This window comes from Calidris pugnax, unplaced genomic scaffold, assembly GCF_001431845.1.
Source record: "Calidris pugnax isolate Ruff unplaced genomic scaffold, ASM143184v1 scaffold16, whole genome shotgun sequence".
NCBI lineage: Eukaryota > Metazoa > Chordata > Aves > Charadriiformes > Scolopacidae > Calidris > Calidris pugnax.
The window spans coordinates 2,466,394-2,485,470 of NW_015090847.1; the positions used below are offsets into that span (position 1 = coordinate 2,466,394).

A 19,077-nucleotide genomic window follows, 5' to 3' on the forward strand; every position below is an offset into this window, starting at 1 on the left:
CTGCAGATGGGACTCCAACCAGCCACGCCAGGAGGTTCTGCTTAAAGAACAGGCTCGTAGGAGCCACGGGCAACGCCGAGGACATTCTTCACAAAACCTCTCAGCGTTTTGAGATCTCAATCCTTGGTGTGGAGCAATTCTAAAGGGAGCTCAAAAAAAACCACATTAGCACGTCAAATACAGATGAAATATGTGCTTTCTTTTCTGTTGCTCACGCAAGCCCACTTTCACTGAATTCAGTGAAATTCAGTAAATTCTCTTCTGTTGCTCACACAAGTCCACTTTCAGTGCAAAGTGTCTCACAGAAAACAATAGCAAGATACATTAAAACCTTGCATGTCTTTTGCCATTAGGTCACCACCCAAACGCTGCTTTCACGACTTCAATTAGCAACACATTGCTTATGTCAATACCCGTATTAATGCCCTAAAATACTAACTTCTATTACTTTTTAATTAACAGCCAAATGTACTGAATAATTATTCACATGTAGTTATTAGGAGAAATGTACTGAATGCAATTACATGTCAAGAGCTGTGACTTATGAATCCTTCCCACAACACTTCTTGTGCCAGAAAATACCCTGGAAAATTCAGCAACAGTTAAAGGCTTTCCATAGCCAGGAGACCTCCAGGTTGGAATAAACAGGATAATAATAAACTCCAATGCAGGAGTCTGTCTACACAGAGTGTATCTCAGTCACCATTTCCAGATGCAGCAGCCACACTTAACAGCAAGTTATTACACACAGATTTAGCAAGTCTTCTGCAAAAACAATGGGAGTTGACTAGGAATTCAGAACCTCCCTTAAAACTAAGCCTGGCAACATGATGAATGATGGAGACTTTTCTCTGGATTTTGAAAAACATTAAATGTTATTCCGAACGCAAAATATTGAACACAAAAAAAAAAAACAGTGAATGTGCGTTTGAGAAAGACTTCACTCAAGAACCTCGATATTTTAAGGATGTCAGAGGTAAAATTGGGAAACGGTGAGTATCAAGGTAGAGTAATAGAGTCATAGAGTTGTCCAGGCTGGAAGGGACCTCCAAGGGTCATCTAGTCCGACCTCCCCGCAGTCAGCAGGGACACCCCCAACTAGACCAGGTTGCCCAGGGCCTCGTCAGGCCTCACCTTGAATATCTCCAGGGATGGGGCCTCAACCACCTCCCTGGGCAACCTGTTCCAGTGCTCCACCACCCTCACAGGAAAGAACTTTCTCCTCACCTCCAGTCTAAATCTGTTCCCCTCCAGCTTGAAGCCATTGCCCCTCGTCCTGTCACTACAGGCCTTTCTAAACAGGCTCTCCCCAGCCTTCCTGTAGGCCCCTTCAGGTACTGGAAGGCCGCTATTAGGTCTCCCCGGAGCCTCCTCTTCTCCAGGCTGAACAACCCCAGCTCCCTCAGCCTGTCCTCGTAGCAGAGGTGCTCCATCCTCCTGATGACTGATTAGTAGTACTTACAGCATGATGCTAACCAAACCCTGTTAAACCCACCGTTTAACAGCTCTAGCCGTAATTCTGTGCACACGCACACAGACTAAGTAGCTGCATTTTCTCATGCAAACACACACACACACACACTGGTGTGTACACACCAGATTAAAAAAAAAAAACACAACAACAGTCAGCCAACAAAGGATATTAAATCCTATACCTCTGAGTCATAATCTTATAGGCATCTGGCAGATAACAGCGGATATTCTCCATCTGAGCAGGATCAGAGTCACAGATTTTATCATCCGTCCTCCCGTAGTTGGCACTTTCGATCATGATGACATCTGTTCCCGGGCAGCGGAGCTCGATGGGGTAACTCTCGCAGGACAGCTCCCTCCGCACCACGGCCATGGGCACCGGCGCTCGGCTGAAAGCTGCAAGGATTAACACAGAGACACAGCAAACATTTTACTTTCCACGCTGGATTAAAAGCAGAGCGGTGGGTAGCGGCGGGTTTGATCCATGTGCCGCACTGAGATAGTGTTGGCACCGCTGAGACAGGGTCTGCAGAAGCGGGGTCTGATCCCCAGCTTTCTGGCTGCCCCAAGAAATCACTTCTCCACTCAGTGACTTGATTTTCTCATCTCGAAAATAAGCTCACGGTCCCTTTTATAACAGCACTTTAGAAATCTCCTCTTGAAAGAGGTAAATGGCAACTTATGGCATTGCTATTACTTCTACTTACCGGGTGAAAAGCTAGTTAGCTTTGATATATAAAATTACAGTCCTGGCTTGTACCTGATCAATCAGTGGAAATTTTCTGACAACAAGCAGTCCAAGCACCAGGATCCCACCTGCTCAGCAAGACTGCATCTGTCCTCCTGCAGATGTCATAACATCTGCATTGCTCCTGGTCCTTTTTTTTTGGTCTTTGGAAAACATGAGCTTAATGGCTTTTGCTGTTGCCTGCAGCATGCCAGGGGATGGCCTGCGGGCTCTGGCAACCATCCCCAAAATTGGGCTCTGAAATGATATCTTCCATGGAAAGGCCAATATATGGACACTGGGTGATTAAAGGTCAGTCTCAGCTTTGCATCAGATTCGCCTGGGTGTTCAACACTAGCAGCAGTTGTAAAGTCAATTTAAAGAGCTCTCAGAAATCTTACCTGTTTTGAAAGAAATCCAGGCTACAGTTTGCAAAAGAAAAACAGAAACACTCTTTGAGATGCCTTGAAATCAAAGCCCTAAAGCATTAGTAAATAAACTCACACGACAAAACCCAATAATATTTCCCATCTTTACAGCCTCTTTGATCCACAGATCTTCAACAGCTTGACAAATGTGAATGTATTAATCCCCAAATATCCATGAGCTGTCATTCTCGGCTCAGATACCGCTGGGAACCGAACACTTGTTTTCCAGTCAAGCACACCAGCCAGGAACCAAAACAAAAGCCAACCCCTTCCTTTCCTCATTCACAGAATCACAGAATGGTTTAGGTTGGAAGGGAACTTAAAGATCACCTAGTTCCAACCCCCTTGCCACAGGCAGGATCACCTCCTACTAGACCAGGTTGCTCAAAGCTCCATCCAGCCTGGGATTAATATCCATCCAACCTGGAAATTAATAGGAAAAGTCCTCAAATTCCGTATTGGAAGATTTACTTCTCTAAACCACGTAATGAAGAGATAATACTTGATACAATTCCACAGGAATAAAAATTTACACCAAAAGGGTTTCCAGTGGCAGAGATGATGTGCCCTTTTTGGCTCTATTTTGTACTACTTCCAACCACAAAATTCAAGATATAAATACGCCTGTAACTCTGTGCAGTCAGAGAAGGTTTAACCCTCTAACAGATCCAGGGCCCATCTGACATCAAGAATCTTTCAACAACTCACTTTTCCCCCTGGCCTCATTCTAAAAACGCCAAAACACCCTTCCCAAAACCAAAAATCCTTTCCAATGCACTGTCGTCTTGTCCCATAAAACTTCCACATGGTACATGCACACCAAGTTTGCTTACGGAAATAAGAGCACAGCGATGTTTGTCGAAATACCCCTTAACTGTACCAAGGCTGCTCTGTCTGTCTGGCAGGTGGCAATCCAGCACACAACTTCTGTGAAGCCTTTTATAATTGTCAGTTTTCTCATTTAGACTTGTTACCGGACAGATAAACATTCCCATTTCTGTAGATTTGCAGGGATTACTCTAATATCGTGTCCTTGCTGATGTGCCAGAGTTGGGGACTGATTACCAAACTCCCAAGACAGACATGTTCTTGAATAACAGCTTCTACAATTAGCACAGCTTTAGGGTTGGGATCATGTAAGATGTCCTCCTTCCCTGAGATCAGAAAAACAGTTTTGCCCTGAGCTCATGTTGCACCGTGTATTCGTGTAGTGCCAAAAACCCTTACTGGGACCAAGCTCTCAGCAGGAAAGCAAGGAGGACAAGTGTGAGCCTCTGAGATGCAACACCTTGTTCTTCACCTTGGCTCTACGTCACTCATCAATGCCAAGGTGAGAGGAGGAAGGATTGGAGATAAAGTTAGAGGCAGCAGCTGATTGGAGAGATAAGTTGATTGGAGAAAGGCAGAGTCAACAAAGCCCAGCAATTTTAGACTGGCAACGCGGGAGTTGCTAATATTACATTACTTGTTATAGTTCCCACTGTAGAAAACAATTCACTTGTACAAACTTGGTGTACCTGTCCAACAGCACCCCTGTTGATACGCAGGGAATCTTAACTTCTGTGTTTTGTTGGAAATAAGACATTAGGAACTGCTACCAGCAATATGGTTTTATTAAATTAGAATTTCATCTGAGGGCAAAGATAGCATCCTAGTTTCACAGCAACTCTATCAACAACGATGATGTAGTACTTCAGGCTTCTGGCAGAGGATTTCACAGTTAATATGAAAATACGGAGGTTTAGTAAAAGCTATTAGACATGTTTCTGTACCTGGTGTGAGAGCACATTTCTTGTAGCTTGGATTTCTCGTATCCTGTACATGAGACTTTATGGCACCGACCGACTAAAATTGCACGAATTGTCAGTCCCTGGTACCCCCAAAAAACCCCAAAACAAACACCCTCCAGCACAGTAACAGCTCACGTTCCACTTCCCAAACATCTGTCCAATGTTCGCATTTGGACAGATGCAAACATTTCTAGATGTGGCTTTTGGTTTGCTGGAATTCACCTTTTTTTCTCCTCACATAATCACCCAACCGCTCACCATCAGGAGGATGGGCTTCACTGACAGGGCTCACTGTGCTGTCAGGGAATCAATCCTGGATATACAGCCTAAAAGAAAAGTGACACTCTGGAGAAACATTAGGGATAGCTGAATACTGTAATGCAAGATGGCAAGAGAAAGCAATGCTGTGTGTTTTCCATCCTGCCATCCTCCACCAATTCAGTTGCTCTGCATAGCTTTTTTCCTACCCCGATAGCTGCAATAAATACTCCGAAGGGAGATTAGAGGTTGGCTGCTCATCTCCTTGTAAGCACATTTCCTGATGTTGTGTCCCTATATGATAATCTCACTTAAACATTTTTACCGGTTGTCCTGTAAGGAGCAAAGATTTTTTTGCTTTTTACTTAAACTTTACCGGTTTTCCTGTAAGGAGCAAAGATTTTTTTGCTTTTTGCTATGAAATAAGATACGTCTAAGCCCATCTGTGAAATACACAGCACGATTGCATTACCTCATTAATACACTCCTCTCTCCTTCGAGTAGCTCTCTCACCGAGCCTCTCACTGAACTTCTTATTTAATTTCTTAAATAAGTGACCTAATTGTTGGCTTGAAGTAGAGGAGCTGATGGCTGCTTACTGCTTTGGAAAAGAGGTGTCTCTTTTTCCAGGATCCTACGTGCAGACAGCCATCTAAATACAGACAGCAGAACTTAAAAGATCTCGAAAAACATTCTTTTTAACATTAAAACATGCGCCAACTTGATTTTTCTAAGTGCGGCCATTTGGTGGGAAATCATCCTGTTGAGCATCTGCAGGGCAAAGTGAGAGCAGAGGCAGAAACAGCGACAGATAATGACAGGATTTTATCTGGGTGATGTAGAACTTGGTTGTCTCTGCCGATTTCAGGAGCTGGAAAATTAAGTAAGTCATCAAAATCTTGTGCTTTTTCTCCCCCTCGCTTTTGACCTCAGAACATAATTGCCTCTTGTCATGCCTGCAGGGCACGGGCTTGTAGTTATCACTGTGTGCTTAATCAAATGCTGAAATAGCCTTTAAATTGCGCGTCTTCGTGGCTGCTAGACACTTGTTGAGCTTCATTATGTTTAGAGGCACGATGGTAGTAGATGACCTTTTAAAAGAAAAGGGTGGGATGATGCTTTTAATTAGGTTTTATATGCAATTTTCCCAGCAAAATTATGCTCTGGCTCAGAATTTTCAGAGTGAAATTTCAGTGCATATTTAAGGGTGGCGAAACAAAAGCTGGGAATGAAGAGATAATTTATTTTCATAAGCTCTGCACATGATTTCCTCTGCCCAGCTAAATACCTGACTTACTGACCCAAAGGGAACACAACACACCGGGGGAAGAGGTTTCCAACTAATTTGGAGGAATGCAGTTTCGCAGTACTTACTATTCCCACAGTTCACCTTGACTCTGTGGAAAATAAAAGCAAATGAGAGAGTAATAATAAAAAAATCCCCCCTCTCCCCTTACTCTGAAGCTTACTCAGGTACAGGTAGGAGCTGAAATCCCTCTCAGACACTGAGTCAAGAGCCCTTACACGACTGTCGCTCCCCAAAGAAAAACTCATGCTTAAGTGCTTTTCTAAATCAGGGCCCTACTTTTCCCTATTAAGATATAAAATCTCATTTGCAGTGTGCAAACATAGCTCAGTGCTTCTGTCTTCCTTTTCTTTAATGGAAATTATTCCTGGACTTTGATTTCAACAACAACATCAGTAGCAAACAAAAGCTCAGGTTAAGGATAGTGACAATAAACATCTTTCTCCAATGTACAATACTCTCATTCCCCAGTATTTTCATTGCTAACACCCACATCCCCCCAGGCAACCTTGGGCTTGCTTTCTTATTTTATAGTAGATATCAGAAAAAGTTTGCATCTTCCCTTTGGGCACTTTCCCCAGAAGCAGTGACCCCCCCTTAACCAGCAAACAGCCAGCTACGAAAAGACCTCACAAACTGCAGGAGCATCCTCTTATATGGTGGGATGGTGTATACAAAAAGAAGACAGAAAAGAAACACAGTACTGTGCAACACTCCGGCCATGGCAACCAAGAAAAGGCTAAAAAAACCCAACCCCTCACGCCCTTCCCCGTGCACTTCATGTGAAGGTTGAGGTCAACTATCTTATGGTTCCATAAATTGCTTAATCTACCTCCATTATAACACTCAAACGACAATTGCAAGGGATCTGCTTCCAGGTTATGTGAGTGAAAATGCACTAAACGTTCAGCAGCGGGTTTCTATCGGACACCCTCCTGCACAATGAAGAGGAGACACAGCAGAAAGGTGCGGTAAACATTGAGGGGTATGTCCACAGGAGCTGCCAAGCCCACACAAGGAAGCAAACAGGAGCAGAAAGAAAAGCCTAGTCAAGTGCCAAGTGGCACATCTCTGAAGCAAGCCTCTGCCCCCAAGCACCAGCCTCCTGGAAAGTTATCTTTTATTGAGGTGGCAGATCTCCTTCTTCCGCATTTCTGGACACCAAATTGTGCCCGGATGCCAAGGAGCCAGAGGTCTAAGCACCAGACAGCTACAGCCTGAGGCACTTCTGCTGCTCACCCTTCATCCCACTGATGCTCCTCATCTCCTTGCCATGCTTAGATGGTAAATACCCTTCTTCTCCCCCCTTACTCCCCCAAGACCCAGATCAAACTATGAAGTTTTTCTCATTAGGAAAATGCATTAGATTCTCTGAGAATCTCTAGCTACTAAATTAGCTCTTCCTAGAGGGGTAAAGAGAAAAGAAATTTACAGATCGTGGGCAAACAGAACTGGTGGAAGACCACCAGAAAGAGGAAAGAACATTTGAAGTGGATGCATTTGTGCCTAAGGACGGGTGTTCATGAGGAAAATGGATGACTGTGAGGTCTGTCAGGAAAGGAGATGAAGTGATAGAAGAGCAGGAGCACAGAAACCAGATGGTAACTATGGGTGGAGCAGTCTGACAGCAGAAAGAGGTCGAGGACATGTAAAGGGAGAGGCAAGAAGGCAGACCAGCCCAGGGAGACGTGGCATTGAACTGACCCAGCCTGCAGGAGAAAGCACTGCAACAGCAGCACTGGGCTTTTTCGTTTTGTTGCTCCACTCCCACCTTCTTTCTGGGATTCATGGGCCACTACCTCATTAATGGAAAATGCTCTGAGAATGGCAACAAACATTTCTTTCAACAAGTCCTCATCTTCACATACCCCTCACTTTGAAGTGGTGGAGAGGGTGAGGTGAGAAGAGAGGTGAACACCTCTGCACCTCTACACCGGAGCACACTCAAGGCAAGGCATCACCAAGGGTCACTCTCCATGCTGGTCCAGAGTAAGCCAACCCACCAGGTCACTGTTGTGGAAGGTCCTGCTTCCCCCCAAGACAAGCCCTCCTATCTCCAGCCATGGTTCAGCTGCTGGACCTGCACCTGGTTTTGGTGCCCACTTGACCCCTTCATGAGACAGGTAACTCAGCAGTCTACCAAAACCAGGTAGAAGGGGAGGAAAGAGAGGTTTCTTTTGGGGTGGTAGAGTTGAATCAGCTCAGAAAAGGTTAGCTAAGTGTATAGAAAGGAAACAAAATACTTTTAGAAGGAAGGAAGGGAGCCTGAATTTAATGTGCCTTTCAAAAATACATGACAACCTACCTTCAAATCAGAGGTCAGAAGTACAGTCCCAGGCTGAGCTAAATGTCGCTTAAATTAACTTAATTAAAGCAGAAGCAACAACTTGAGAACAACAGACAAATGAAACGCTGTCTCCGAGGGGAAGACTGAATGCAAGTACATTAATATTTAGGCCCCATCACAGGAAAAAGCTATTCCCAAGTATCTTTTCCTTTGCAGTGCATCATCTCATTTGTAACGCAAGGCATGCACAAGAAGATACTCGGATACGACTGCTCTTTAAACTCCCAGGCTTCCTTCACATGAATTAACTTTCAAGTGTAGGAAAACAGATCGGGAAGGCGTCTCCGGTGAAACCCCTGTGCTGCAGTGCAAAGGATGGATGGTCAACCCTGAGCTACACTTGCCCTCCAACCGGACCGGCTGGAACGGGTCCAGCGGAGGGCCACGGAGATGATCAGAGGGATGGAGCACCTCTCCTACGAAGACAGGCTGAGGGAACTGGGATTGTTCAGTCTGGAGAAGAGAAGGCTCCGGGGAGACCTTATAGCGACCTTTCAATACCTGAAGGGGTCTATAGAAGAGCTGGAGAAGGAGTCTTTACCAGGAGGTGTAGTGACAGGACAAGGGGAAATGGTTTTAAATTGGAAGGAAAAAGATTCAGATGAGATCTCAGGAAGAAGTTTTTTACTATGAGGGTGGTGAGACACTGGCACAGGTTGCCCAGAGAAGCTGTGGCTGCCCCATCCCTGGAGGGGTTCAAGGTCAGGCTGGATGGGGCCTTGAGCAACCTGGTCTGGTGGGAGGTGTCCCTGCCCAGGGCAGGGGGGTTGGAACTGGATGATCTTTGAGGTCCCTTCCAACCCAAACCATTCTATGATTCTGTGATTCTATTCCAGCCCCATAGTGGCATTACTTAAAATACAAGGGTTACAGATCCTGGTCCATAACACCGAGACATGGAAGTTCTCAATAAAGGAAGCATTAGGTTCTGTGCCGCGGGCACCAGGCCTTTTTAGGAATCCACATCTCACCAGGGCCTTCACTAAGGAAAAGCATGCCATTTAGTACTTACGCAACTCAAAGTTGCTGCTGTTACAACAGACACTTAACTGTCTCAAAAAACCAAAACACAAACCAACAAAGAAACAAACCAGGCAAGCTTTGACTTCGACACTGCTGAGCAACCTTGAATTCTCAGATTTAATGCAGCACCAATTACTGTGGTGAAGGAAGTAGATTTTGAGTAATAACAAAATCCACCCCATTTTAAATTACTTCACTGTAGCTTTTTATTGTTGCCATAAGTAAGGTTAATTTTTTATTCTCAGCTAAAAACTTTTCATAAACCACCATAGTAGGTATAGTCATAGAGGCTATGATAGAGATAAACAAGTATTATAACCTAAGAACACTAAGGAAAAAGAATCTGATTATCATTTTTAGATTTCATGTTAAATCATAAATTCATTTAATATTACACTGTATTTTTGTTTTCATTTAAAACGCTAGCTTAAATTCTTACCCTTGCTAAAATAATGCACATCTGAAATAACTTTCCAGTTAACAGCAGAGGTTTTTTAGGTTATGTCATCACAACAGACTTCAATAGGATTTAGTGATGTCCCCAGAGGGACATTGCCCAAGTCCTGAGGACATGCTTTGCTCCATCAGTTGTACCTCCGTGATCTGGGAGGTGGCAGGGTGAAGCAGGACAAAGATAGGCTGGAGGACACCAAAACCCAAAGACATCCTCAAAACTCAGAGATGCAACAGACCCCCAATCTGACTTCTATCTCACGACAGGACAAAAAAATGGGCGGGGGTGGATGGGGAACAACACACCACAAAAAAAACCCCAAGTCAACAAAAAAAAACCAAACTCCCAAAAGTCAGGAAGAGATCCAGCTAACTCAGAAGGTTCAAAAATCCTTTTAAGGGCGATGGAAATCAAACAGGTTGGATGTATTTGGAGCTTTGCTGAAGAGCAGAGTGATTGCAAATAATAGACTCCTGCTGGGTAACACCTCCTCAAAGTTAAAGTTTAATTTTGATTTACAGTTCCCTGAATAGCCTCTGAAGGGGAACATTAGAATTCTTGTAGAAATATCTGCATTATTAAAGAAATGATGAACAGCAGAGTGAGGACTACTTTGTGCTTTTTGTGGACTCGTTTACCGGAGCAGTAAATCTATTTTTAAGTTTGTATTGCCCGGAAAGGAGAACTGTGTGAAATCTGAAGAGTTGCCCAGAGAAAGGCAGGCAAAAGAGAAGAATTTCTCCCCAAGTGTGAGAGCTTGCCATTCAAATACCTGTATAAAAATATGGGGCTTCAGATATTTGCCATTTAAACCATTTGCTTTATATCACTGAAGGCCAAGAATGACTCCTTTAGAGTTAATTTTACAAGAAATTACCCAGACCTTGAAGACTAGCCATCTTCAGTAAGTACTATGGCTAAATAAATAACTGTGATTTTTCTTGGTGTTTTACACATCACAGCTCCTTTGAGTCTCTGCCATAAATAACAACAGAGAATTTGTTATTTCCACTAGCCATAACTGTGTGAAAGTTTTATAAAGAAGTCTGAGACTGCTTTAAGATTTTGCCTCCTCCCAGAATTGCAATCCATATATATATTTTTTTATATATATATATTTTATTTTTTTTTATATCCACACACACTTCTATAAATGCATGATATATATGTTACAAGCAAAATAGAAAGTGTCGTTTTCTACATGGCAAGATGAAATTTCGGGTCCTCTGCTCAGCACACCTTAAAGAGCACCGATTTTTAGAAACCAGTGGGTGCTTGTCAGCAAGATCTGTGAGTAATCTGCAAACACAACCCACTCCCCAGCTGCTGGATGAGGATTTCCATAGCATGGCATCTATAAGCTCCACCTCAGCAACAGAGGCATGGGATCCACAATCCTTTTTGCCATACTCACAAGCAGGCTGCGGCACACCATTCCTTGCAGCCCTCTCCATCATGACTCTCCCCAAGGTCTGTGACCTAGCTCCCTTCTGACCTCAAAAGATAAAGGATTTCACCTCAATTACACTAGCAGAAGCACACACCTTCATCTGAAGTGGTCAACTTTATCTATTCCCCCCCAGTCGTTAAAATAAAGATCAATAGGAGAATTAAATCTGGCGAATGAGCTGAAACGCGCACGCTTGCTCCAGATGGAAATATATCCCAAGTAAAAGCAGACTTTCAGGAAAATCACATAGTTTTGCCTGCAGATACCCCTTCTCCTCAGTGGCAAATAGCAAAACATTAAAGCTAATGAATTAAATTAATTCCACAAAATGGTTCACTTGCTAGGAAACAACTAAAATCCTGAGAGATGAAGCTTCCTATGGCACCCACCTGCTCACAGCAAACACTCTGGCTAATTATTTTTCTACCTACTGCAGCCTGTGCAAATATTGCTCCAGAATACCCTGTAAACATACATATGTGTGTGTGTATACAACGCACACACACGCACAATACTGCCCATTTCAAGGTGGGCCACATAAAAAATTTGAAATGATGCTCAGCTGTAGGCTCCTAGAAAGGAGTATTAATAGTCACTGAGATACTGTGCTCAGTAAAAAAACAAGCCAGCATTGGTTAAAAGGCCACCCAGTTTTATGAAAGTCCCTAGAGCACTGGTAATCCTGATTTATTACTGGTCCTGTGGGAAAGCGAAGGGCTCCTTTACAGGCACCTGTGCACATGACTCAATAAAAAAGAGGGTCTGTGCCCCCAAGGACACTTTAAAGAGAAGAGGAAATACATGCAGATTAGAGACAGGAACTCTGGTGGCACAGAAAAGAAAAGGATAGTCATGCAACGTGGGTAACAAACAGATGCAGATAGCAATAGCGAGGGCACAATGCTCACCAGTTCAATGAAAACATGGTTGGAAAAAAAAAAAAGTTATCTAATTTGCTTTAGGAAAGAAAACCACTGCAAACAGCTATGATGGGTGGAAGACTTTTTTTTTTTTCCCTCCCCTTTTCTTTTTTTCCTTTTTTAAACACAATCGCTAACCTTTTTTTCAAATTCTCCTCCTCCAAGAGGTTGATGAAAGAAGTGAATCTTTTACTGATCTGTCTGGCAACAAAAACCAGGATCTACTTGTCCAGAGAGAGATATCAGGGCTAAAGGCGAAGGAAAGTTTTCAACGAAATAACCCAATGAAAGTCTCCATCCCTCCTTCCCCTACAGATATGGGGTCAGAAAGAGCGTGACTTTTACAAGCTGCGGCCAAATAGTGCTGCTGGGACACCAGAGCATGGCCAGGCAGAATAGAATCACAGAATCACAGAATCTTCTCGGTTGTAAGGGACATTAAAGATCATCTTGTCCAACCGTCAACCTAACTGACAAAAATAGACACCCACACAACAAACAAGGAGCATCATCACTAAACCAGCCCTCCCAGCACTACATCAACCCGTCTTCTGAACACCTCCAGGGATGGGGCCTCAACCACCTCCCTGGGCAGCCCATTCCAATGGCTGAGAACCCTTTCAGTGAAAAAATTTTTCCTAATATCCAGCCTGAACCTCCCCTGGTGCAACTTGAGGCCGTTTCCTCTTGTCCTGTCGCCTGTGACTTGAGAAAAGAGACCGACCCCCACCTCTCTACACCCTCCTTTCAGGGAGTTGGAGAGAGCAATAAGGTCTCCCCTCAGCCTCCTCTTCTCCAGGCTGAGAGAGGAGGTCCTTGGAGAATCAGGAGGCCAAAGCCAACTCAGGCACTGCAGCTCAGCCACGCAACAGCATCCCAGGCAGCCTCCTTGATCAGCGAGAAGAGACACAGCACCCCCAGCTCAGCAGCCCCTGTTGGACAGGGGAGACCTAGGGGACCTCAAATGACACTGACCTCAGGCTTAGAGAGCACCCAGGCTTTGACCTCCCAGGACAGAACATGGTGACTGGGATTGCTGCAGCGTGGCACGTGGGTGAATCACAGAATCACAGAATCACAGAATCTTAGTGGTTGGAAGGGACCTCTGAGATCATCGAGTCCAACCACAAAAAAAATAAAACCAAAACAAAAAAAACCAAACAAATACAAAACACACCACACCAAACGCCCACCAAAAACACCGCACCAACCAACTAAACCCCACACTCAACACCTCACCATAAACCAATAACCTTGGGCACTAGAGCATGCCCTGAAGAGCCATGTCTATACGTTTCTTAAATACCTCCAGGGATGGTGAGATCTGGGTGCTGTTGCATCCGGGGCAAGGACTCCCCAGGACCCCAGCCCAGGATCTGGGTGCTGTTGCATCCAGGGCAAGGACTCCCCAGGACCCCAGCCCAGGGCTAACCCCCAACCAGCCTGGGAGACACCCAGACCTCCACCAGGCACCGACCGCCAACACGTGCCCAACCCTTCTGCTCTGTTCCCCCCCAAAAAGGTTTCTGAAGGAATCCTTCCAGTTGAAAAAAGCATCACGGAATGGCTTCCAGAGAATGGTTTCTGGGAGATCATTAGTTAAATTTCTAATGTAATTATGTTACAGTACATTTAAGTGCGCTTTCTAAATAGAAACAGACTTTTATCTATCCAAGGATCCATTTCAGGCACTTTCTCCTCTACCTATAATACCCATTTCCTTCTGTACCTATTTCGAGCATTGTTCTTCTGGAGTTATTTATACTTCACATCTAGAATTTTCTGCTTTTTTTCTAAGAACAAAATTGTTGCATATTTCCATCATCTTGTGTTTGCTGTTCATATTCAAGGAAAGCATTCTGCTGTCACTGCTCTCCAAGGGCACTTCTGTAGCACGAGGAAAAACATCCATAAAAGAAATCAGACTTTTCTACTTACGGTTCTTCCATGTCCCCTATTTCTGTGCAACCTCAAGCTGTGTAGGACTAAAAAACTGCTTTGCAGGGGATGGGGGTAACGACCTGGGCAAAATACCAAAGGTCACTAAGCAAGTCTGATGTTGAGCCCTGTTGAGCCTCTCTAAAAAATAAAGTAGTTTTCGATGCACTGCAATATCTGCCCTTATTGCTCTTGGGTGGTGGTACTAACACATGGGATGCTGTGCTGGTGCAGGGTTGTCCTAAGGCCCCTAACTCACGTAAGGGATGAAGGAGAACAATTTCTAAATATCTCTCTACAAGTTTTTCATTGCATTACTATCAGAGAAGTGTATGCTGGAAAACTCCTACAGTTACTAGCAAAACCAATACAGTATTGATGCCTGCTTTTGACCAAGGAAATTTTAGTGAGACTGCCTCTGGGTCATTTCATTGGATACTGTTCTAACAAATAAGTTGATCACAAACAAACAAATAAAAAAACCAAGCAACCAGACCCCAGATGCCTACAAGCAAATGGCAACGAACCAATTTAACTTGGAAAGTAAAATAAGATCACGGTCCTGACTGTTAACATATATACTTGAGGGTTTTACTTGTAGATAAAATATTTCACACAAAATTAAACAGGAATATTTAAGCTGAAAAATGAGGACAGTAAACTGAGAAGTCTGTTTCCAGATGACAAAATCACCAACTCTGCACGTGAGAAAAAACCTTCCTTCGTTGAACAATCTACCCTCACTTCAAAAAAAAAAAGGAGATAAAAAGCAGCAAAGTAGTTAACAAATACAAACCACAGTTTGGAAACACAAACATGCAGTAATAAAAGCTCCAAATACAACTGAAGTAACTGTGGACTATCAGACTAAGAAAAATTATGCTTGAAAATTTTTTATAGAAGCAGGAGTATTTTTGGAACAGTGAGGTGTATGAGTCACAGACAACCAGTTCTTAAGCACAAAATCAACCCCCTACAAACATTCAGTAACTCACTCCAATCTGTATTTTGAAAAAAACAAACAGGTGTATTCATAATTCACAGTGATAAAGAGGTGCTTTTTGTTCTGTCAGAGATTAGGAAAGATACAATAGCAAACAGCCCAATATTTTTCATTTTCTAGAATTAGATGCCTTCTATCTGGGAGTTTTGAAAAAAAACCCACAACCCTCTTGATGTTTTTTAACTCTATCTGGGACACTGGAACATTGCTACTAGCAAGCCTTTAAAAAAAACAGGATGTAAAACCAGAACATAAGTCTGATTGAACACAGAAAAAATGCATTAGCTGTTGCTTCTCAAAAAGTAATGCAAATGTGGAATTGTCATCCCAGCTGAGCTATTACTGGAAGTTCAGCAAGAACCTCATCAGTCCAGTATCATTCAACACACTTCTTGACGATCTGAAAGAAAACAAACTCAAAAGCTTGCCAGATTCGCAGTCGGCGCAAAAAAAATGATGAAATGTTAAGTAATGACATGGACCTTGTTGGTTTTGCAAATTGATCTGTGCACTGTCTGCACAGACCGGGCTGTAACACAGAAAACACAAGTCCACGTAGGAATACAAAAAGTGCTCATTATGGGAGACTCCAGCCTCGCAAGCAGACACTCTGAAACAAGTCTGTTTTCATGATTGATAAGAATTTGAATGCTACGTAGTGGCTCACAGGGCAAACACGATCTCTGAGGGTATTAGGAGATAAGTAACAAGCAGAACTGGGAAGATGAAATTGCCCTGCATATGGTATTAATGAGTCCATCACTGGAATTGTAATGAGCCCATTACGTTGTGGCATCTGTACTTTAAAAGGATTGTTCGAAACTTTAAAAGGGTTCGCAAAAGAACTTAAGAAAAATTAAAAAAACCAAAAAAACCCCCACAAACAAACAAACAAAAAACCACACACACGCCCCCAGTGAAAGCCCCCTTCACGCCCCCCCCACCTCAAAAAAACCCCAACAAATCCGAACAAGAAAGGGAAAAAAAGAAAATGTAAAGTCAGGAAAGTCAGTCAGTTTTACAAACGAGCCATCAAAGCTGCTTAGTCTGTTTAACTAGTCCAAAAGACCATTGTAGTCTGCAGGTATCTACAGAGGGAAGATATTTCTTACAATGGGCAGCTCTATCATCTGGCAGAAAAAGGCAAGTGAGATACAAGAGCTGGAAGTTGAATCCAGATAAATTCAGGCTAGCTATAAGGTACATATTTTTAACAGTGTAATTTACCATGGAACGTTGCACTTAGGTATATGATGTATTCCTTATCAGCTGAAGTCCCTAAATCATGACTGAATATTTTTCTGGAAGATACGTTACAGCTCAAACAGAAGATATGGGAGTCTGATTCACAAATTACTGGGTGAGATCTCTATTGTGCAAACAGTCTGGCTTGTTGATCACAGGAGTCTCTTTGTATTAAAATACAAAGACCTATCTATTAAAATACAAGATCTATGAAGATTTGGGAGAAAGAAAACAGGAAGAGAGGGGGACGTTTGGCAGCATGGAACCCACTGAATTTATTATCTTAGACTAAAAAAAAACCAAAACCAACCCACAAAAAACAAACCACCAAAAAACCTCTGTCAGCTTTTATGCAGATACCTGCTGTGCTCATCCATGCAAAGAAGGTTTGCATCTTGCCTTTATTTAGTGGTCGTGAATAGATAAAAAAATGTTCCAGGACAGCTTCTTTAAATTCCTAGGAATAAAAGACAGCAAGGAGGAAGAAGGGAATTGCTTAATGCAAACCAACAGATGGGATTTCAGTCAGAGGCCTGCTTTGTTTTCATAATGAACCATAATCTGTGTAATCTAAAACAGTTTTTATTTGCTGCAGTGAGACATAAAGGCTGTAGCTAAGGCATGTGAATTGCTTTTCTCAATAATTCATCATTACGGAAGGTACCGCTTCGTTGCTGCAGACACACTGGACCCTGGACCGGGTCAGCCAGACTAAGTTTGTGAGGATGGCTGAAAGCATAGGTATGGTACTATGTTTTTAATAGGTTTGTCAGCTTTGGGGTTTTTTTTTTGTGTGTGGGGGTTTGTTTTATTTTTTAATTCACCCTTCCCATATGGCTATCTAGTAGATTATTATAATTCTGCAAAGCCTATTAATTGGTCTGTAGGTGCTATCTGCCATGCAAAGCCAAGAAAACCTTTGCAGCCTGGAGCTGCAAACAATGACTGCTACATATATTGCTTATTATTTTGCTCAGGTCCAATATTCAGGTTTCAGCAACCTCAGACATCTACTTGTGGCTTCTCGGTATACTTATATTCCCATAATGTTTTGCAATATAAAATACTGACTTCTATTCATACATATTTCCCCATGTTATTTAAGTTTATCTTCATATTAAAAATAAATGGATTTTAAATTGTAGGCAGCTACATATATACGTACTCTGCTTGAAAGACATACTTCATCTTTAAATAGCAGCAATCAATACACACAGTACATAACCTAAATAAATTTCTATTATGAATCCTTAACGGATGCGTGCTTTGGTCATTTTTATTACTAATGTATTATTGATTTACAGAATGCATTACCACCTTAGGCACTGGGATTTGCTGGAGTCCTTACATCCTATACACAGTTTTAGTTAAAATAGGAGCCGAAAGTCAATAACCCATTCAGCACCAGTGTAGCCCCTGTACAGAGCTGGGTATTTTAATGATGGTTGGACTCTCACAATGGAATCACTTGTCTTTCAGTGGCATTTGTCAGTCATGACTATTAATGTAAAATTATCCATGAGGCCTGATTGCTTATCTTTCACTGTATTCCCAAAATACTCTAGGAGTCACAATTGGGAAGCCTACAGTAAGATGGGTACATCATAATATTGTTACGCAAATGAAATCCCAAATGTTTGTTTACTGCTAGGGACAAAAATGAGAGGGGGGAAGGTGTCGGGGTGAGGGTTACCTTGATGAAACAATCTCCCATTGCTAACTTACAGATTTACATAAAGTTTACGTACGCACAACACCCCGTGTGTGTCACTGGGATGTTGTCACACCTCGGACGAGCCGGGCTGTACGTCAAAAGCCAAGCAGAGAAATGGCAGAGGTGCAGTATCACAAACATCATCACTTCTTCATCTGCTCAATGACATGGCTCTCCTGTAACCTCAAAATAGCTGCTTCCACAGTAAATCCAAATTAATCTATTGCTTTTCTGCGTTTAATGCCTGTTAAGAGATGGATAAGAACCCAGCCCCTTGGAGAGAAAGCTCTGCAAGGAGGGACCCCTACTTCTCTCTCTTCCTTCTTTGTTTTTTTGAGTTTTTTTTTTCTTCATTAATGCATATAAGGATACATCACATACAGAATAGGAATGCTTTGCCCCCTTTTTGCAGAAGAACAAATAACTGCAACAGAGACAAGAGTAATCAAAAACAGCCTGGGAAAATAACAGCTGCAAAAAGCAAACGTCATAGGAATTGCTCAGGCTCCTCTGCACTCAGGAGTGACGTGAGGTGAAGCAAAAGAGTTTAATTCCCTGAACTGGCTAGAATTAAACAAATAAGCCACCTAAAAAGAGGGAGATAAACTCCTAAAAACCTGGCTGTAACGCACGCTGACCCACCAACTTTGAACTGTCTGTTTTCCCCCATTCTCCCATTTCTAACCCAAAGGCAAGGGGCTCCCCCCTTCCTGTTCCCTGTCTCCCAGGCAGGGATGGCTCCCAGCACACACACACTGCAGGTGGTGCCCAACGTGAGCCACATCTAGAAGCCTGTTCAGTCCTGGTCCCTGTTCCAGCAGCAAAGGAGACAGAAGAGCTTCAGCAGCATGTTCATAGACTCATAGAATCATAGAGTTGTCCAGGCCGGAAGGGACCTCCAAAGGCCATCTAGTCTGACCTCCCCACAGTCAGCAGGGACACCCCCAACTAGACCAGGTTGCCCAGGGCCTCATCGAGCCTCTCCTTGAATATCTCCAGGG

The 19,077-nt window shown here is 43.1% G+C and overlaps 1 protein-coding gene across 14 annotated transcripts in view; it reads right to left on the minus strand.

The window, feature by feature from the left end:
* Nucleotides 1-19,077, minus strand: part of ADGRL3 (adhesion G protein-coupled receptor L3) — a 591,492-nt gene that overhangs the window by 301,393 nt on the left and 271,022 nt on the right. For all 14 annotated transcript variants that reach the window (XM_014943112.1, XM_014943115.1, XM_014943111.1 and 11 more), the window contains one exon: nt 1,656-1,869. In XM_014943112.1, coding sequence (XP_014798598.1) covers nt 1,656-1,869 — 214 coding nt within the window. The remainder of the gene's footprint in view (nt 1-1,655; nt 1,870-19,077) is intronic.